Source organism: Austrofundulus limnaeus, unplaced genomic scaffold (assembly GCF_001266775.1).
Source record: "Austrofundulus limnaeus strain Quisiro unplaced genomic scaffold, Austrofundulus_limnaeus-1.0 Scaffold115, whole genome shotgun sequence".
Lineage (NCBI taxonomy): Eukaryota > Metazoa > Chordata > Actinopteri > Cyprinodontiformes > Rivulidae > Austrofundulus > Austrofundulus limnaeus.
Window position 1 is genome coordinate 676,199 of NW_013952517.1, and position 5,288 is coordinate 681,486.

Here is a 5,288-nt window from a genome sequence, read left to right on the forward strand (position 1 = left end):
GGACACAGCTGCAGCTTAGGTGCACAAACACATGATCCGACCAAAACCTGATGCTGGGAGACAATACGAGAGCACAGGGCCAGAGGTCCATTCAATAACAGCTCAAATTGAAGGAAATGGATTCTGAAATTACATTCTCATTTGATTTGACTTGATTTATTGATTCAACAGGAAAAGATTACTAAAAATCAAGCCTGACTCATCACAATCACATCATTATACACCATAGACACAAAGACAAACAAGCATCCCATTTTCAGTGGGGGTGGGGGGGGGTGCTCATTTCAAGTCCACGACTGCAGACACCCATTCATTTCCTGTGTGACTGGGTCAAGCTTCGCATCAATCAAGTATCCGATAACTTCATCTTCCAGCTGTTCACAGCTGTAACGAGCTTAAACAGCACACGGCAGAGCAGAGAGGGGTTCGGTTAGCGGCTGAGCGGAAGCTATCGGGTGTTTGATGGGGATATTTCTTGCACATTTACGGCTTTATAGGTCAGAACCATTCAGAAACTACAAATGTGATTTCAAAATGTTTGAATAACACTGTACAATGACTGTACAGAGTTAAGTCAGCGCACTGTGGAGAGCATTTACAATAATGGCAATTACTGCTGAAAGCTTATAATCACTGAGCCTTTTAGTCATTATATTTCACTTCTGGCAAAAAGCATCATTATTGTGGTTTTGTGACTTAAAAAAACTGAAAAAGGGGGTTGTCCACACGTAGCATCAAAGATTGTGCTCCATTGCTGCCATCTAGTGGACAAATATGTTAAAGCAACACAAAGAAGAACTGCGTGGAATATCAGATGTAAAATAAATTTAAAAATAGACCTATATTAGAAGAGTGTTCCCTAACTTTAATATTGCAATTTTTTTAAATAGCCTTTTTTTATCAGAGATAATAAACTACTGAAATAGTTTGGGTTCCCCTTTGAAAACTCTTTGGAGTTTCCCCTAAAGTTCATTGATATATCTGCTTCTCGTGAATATAAACACATACTGTTAAAAATAACAGGAAACAAACAGGCACTTCTTGAATTTCACTGCAATTAGAGTGCAAATGAGCTAAATATAAATACATAGAAGCAAACAGAGGGAGAGAACATACTATAACATTTTAAACACGCTTTCTATTAAAACAACAGTCAGAATTTATTTTTAAAATATGCATCTTAATGAGGACTGTTTGGTTGCATGTTCTTGTATTTCACAAGCTCTGCAGGAAAAAGGTACAGATCCTTCCTTTCTGCAGTTGTTCACAAACTCAGCAGTGCCCTCATGTGGTTGATCAGGCGCACTGCAGCTCCTTTRTGACCGCAGTTTGTGCAAAAGATTAAGGTTGGGATTAACATCTGCAGAAAAAGGTGCACATGCATGATAATGTGTTACTGGATTTTTGGCATTAATTGGCTTGTTTACAGCGTTTTAGCATTAAAAATCAGGCTTTCTATTTGTTCTGTAGTACACTGAGCATCATATCTATCTATCTATCTATCTATCTATCTATCTATCTATCTATCTATCTATCTATCTATCTATCTATCTATCTATCTATCTATCTATCTATATTTTTGTCTTTTACAATTAGTCTATGTATCCTAGCATTACCAGTAATCTGTTGTAATCAGCAGTAATGGCTTGTAATTACAGCAGCGTCATGACGTCACAGGGGGTTGTGAGCTCGCTGCGTCAGCCTCAGACATCCTGACTCCATCATTATGCTGCGTGCAGATGTAATTGGAAATTTGTCCGACCCCTTTGTGCTTACTTCATGGTCACTGTTTTGGCTTGTAAAAGACAAACTCGACTGTGAAGAGGAAGTAGGCTATGTTAAGATTTGTTTATTTATTTATTTATTTATTTATTTATTTATTTATTTATTTATTTATTTATTTATTTGTTTGTTTGTTTATTTATTTAAGGTTTGTCATCATCAGAATTCTGTTTTTCTCTGTTGTGTCTTCTGTTATTTTATGTTTTGACTCTTTTTTACACCTCGCCACATGATGTAAGTGTGTTTTTATCTTCTTAGGAGAGAATTTGCTCAAACTATTAGAACAAAAACTAGAGAAAATTGCATTTTCTGCCAAACTGCAATGTGAACACTGAGTGCTGAAATTTTTATAAACAAGCTCAAACTGAGTTTAAAACAAGCAGAACAAAAATCTAAAATGAGCAGAATACAAGCAAAAGGTGGCAAAACACAAGCTCAAATCTGCAAACAACATAACACAGTTGTAAACAGCAAAAAGCCTTAAGCAGCAAAAAGTAGCTAAAAGCTAAATGGAGCAAAACAGTACAGTGGCTAAAATTATCAAAGCAATTAACTTTAAATTGGCAAAATAGTAGCAAAAAAAAGCTATACAGGTTCARTAAACAAAAGCTAAAACTGGGACAACTGTTGCTAAAACAAACGTCGAAGCTAAAAATACCAAAGCAGGTGCTATTATTATCAAAACTGTAAATACAAATAGAAGTTAAAGGTAATAATAAGCAAAACAGTATAGATTATCCAAACAGTGAAAGCTAAAAGTGACACAATGGTGATTTAAAGTGACTGCAGGACATCAAAAATAAAGAAAGTCTGCTGAAAAAGATTTTAAAGAGTGCCATATTAATAAAAGTTTTTATTTATTTATTTATTTATTTATTTATTTATTTATTTACTTATTTATTGAAGTGATCACAATATGTGACCTAAAAAATGACGTCATGACCCACTATTTCCAATCCATCAAAACATTTTGATGTGTACGACTTATTAAAATTGGGCGATCAATCTCTACAAGGTCGGCTTTGTTCAGACTGGCTTGTCAGAGCTGAGATTTCCGGAGTGCACGTGAACGCAGCAGCGGCTGTCAGGRGATGCTGTCTGCAGCAGCGGAAAACAGACAACAATGTCAAAGAAGAGGACAAGCACGGTGCCTCTCCACGCTGAGTGACGGATCATGGCCGGCCGGGGGAGAGACGGTCCTCCCGGCAGCTCCAGGGACCGTGACAGCGGCTTAGAGACAGCCGCCATGCCCCGGCAACAAGAGCCGCCCGGAGAGAGCGAAGAAGCCCAGGAGTCTCTGCGGGACCTGCCGCGATGGATGCGGCTGTACCTCTACGGGATGCACGGCGTGACCCTGGATGTCCTGCTCTCGTCCCTGCAGGGGGTCGTCAACCACAAAGACCCCAAGCTGGTGGGCTTTTCCTCCCCGTACCTGTGCGTCATGCACGCGCTGACCCACTTCGCGCTGGAGAAGATCTACACCCAGAAGAGGTGCTTCCGAGCTCGGCCCGTGATCTTCCACTTCATCTTCTACCCGTCCGTCTACATCGGGCTGCAGATCCTGATCGGGAACGTGAGCACCCTGACCGAGCAGGTGCGGCTGGTGTCCGGGACGCAGCTGGCGGCGCACTACGTCCTGGCTCTGTACTTCTCTCAGGTGTTCCACAGGGGCATGTCCCACCTGCAGTATCACCCSTCCTCCTCCGCGGAGCGCCACTGGAGGAGCCTGCGGGGGGGCGCCGGTSCTCGCGGTCTCCCCGGCTTCGCCCGTTTCCTCTTCTTCGGGATGCACGGCTTTCTGGACGAGGTGCTTTTCACCGCCCTCTTCAACCTGGCGGAGAAGTCCGACCGGACCCTGGGGGGCCACACGTCCCTGTGGTCCTTCCTGATGTACGGCAGCTGCAGCTTCGTGGTGGAGAAGCTCTACTACCGGCTGCGCTTCGGCCGCGGGTGGGGGACGCTGCGGAGGCTCCCCGTCTACATCTGCTTCCCCTACGCCTGGGAGCTCACCTGGGGTCTGGTCCTGAGGCAGTTCGGCGCCTGCTCCTGGGACTACTCCCACTACCCGCACAACTTCATGGGGCTCATCACCCTCCTGTACCTGCCCGGGTGGCTGTGCCTGTGCCTGTACCAGGACGTGCTGTCCGACGTCCTGCTCAGGGTCAGGTGCGCCCAGGATGGAAGGTGTCCAAGCGGAGAAAACGGGCAGGTGGACCTGAGGAAGAAAACACTTTAACACTTAGTGAGCTCACAGGAGCGTTCATCACATATCACAATATTTAACTTAATTCTCTTTGGATGCACCATTATAAGCTTTAATAATGTTTCTCCCCTTGTTTATCTCACTAACAAACAGATTTTATTGCAAATTATCAGTAAATGCTCACCAACATGATTAACTTTAATTCTTAGTTATTTAATTAAAAAAACACCTCAATCAGTTTTACAAATTTAGCTGAAACCTGGAGAAGGTTGTCCCCAATTATGTCCAAACACTAACGCGTTGCAAAAATAAACAACCAAAATGTCCACAACCTTATTTGTTAAAACTCTGTTGTGAAGAGTGACAGGTGATGTGCATTCCTTTATGGAAAGGTAGACCTTTAGCTTTTTAACGAGCCTCTGAGCACTTCTTTTAATAAGATGTGTTCACCTGACACGATGGTCGTGCTCCATTTTTCATCTCATTTAAAATAATTTGACATTTTCCTGATTTTACGACTGATACTGTTTATTTAATTGGACTGTACCACCTTACACATCATAATAAAATGTCCAAACTGCCACTTTAATCCTCTAGAGTCCAGTTTCAAAACACTCTCATGTTTTGCAGTGGGTTAAAAAAAATCAAATTTATTTGCTTCAGTTGTTTGAACTTGCAAAGCAATCCCAGTCATCAATGTAGCAAAGATTTTTTTAAAAAGAGCCTTTACAGCCGAACTCATTTGGACGTGATACTGTGAATACTTCAAGAAACAAACGTGACATTGCTGGAGTGCCTTCCTGTGCAAATAGAGACTCAATCGATAACAAACAAAAAAAACTTCCTCTCAGCATGAACTAAAACTGCACTTACAGTTTGACGATATGGATGATTTTATTAGAATACTTGAATATAGAATTAAAATGGTATTGTAGGCTCCCTTTATGTCTGTTTCTGTAGGGAATTTGGCACAATAATATATTCCGTTTTCTTGTCATCGGCTATCACATTAGAGAACGAGTGAGCCGTTGTGGTTTCTGTGTTTTATGATTTGTTTTGCACTTGGCAGCTAAACTGATGTTCTTTAACATTTAGATATTTTGCACTGCATGAGTACAATGACTTTTGAACGTCTTTAACATGGCCGAGTAACTGTATTTAAACCATACTAAACCTTTGTCGGTGCACTTTTTTTGAAGAAAAGAATGACCAAATTCTCTCGTAATAAAAACATGAACTGTTTAGGTAATGTCTAAGCTAATGGAACAAATAAAAGTACAGCTGACAAACAATACAACACACA

General features: G+C 41.3%; 1 protein-coding gene across 1 annotated transcript; it reads left to right on the forward strand.

The window, feature by feature from the left end:
• The first annotated feature begins 2,718 nt into the window (after positions 1-2,718).
• tmem229a (transmembrane protein 229A) lies at positions 2,719-5,288 on the forward strand. Its single transcript, XM_014014477.1, has one exon. The coding sequence runs from the start codon at positions 2,957-2,959 to the stop codon at positions 4,016-4,018; it is 1,062 nt and encodes a 353-aa protein (XP_013869931.1). The 5' UTR covers positions 2,719-2,956; the 3' UTR covers positions 4,019-5,288.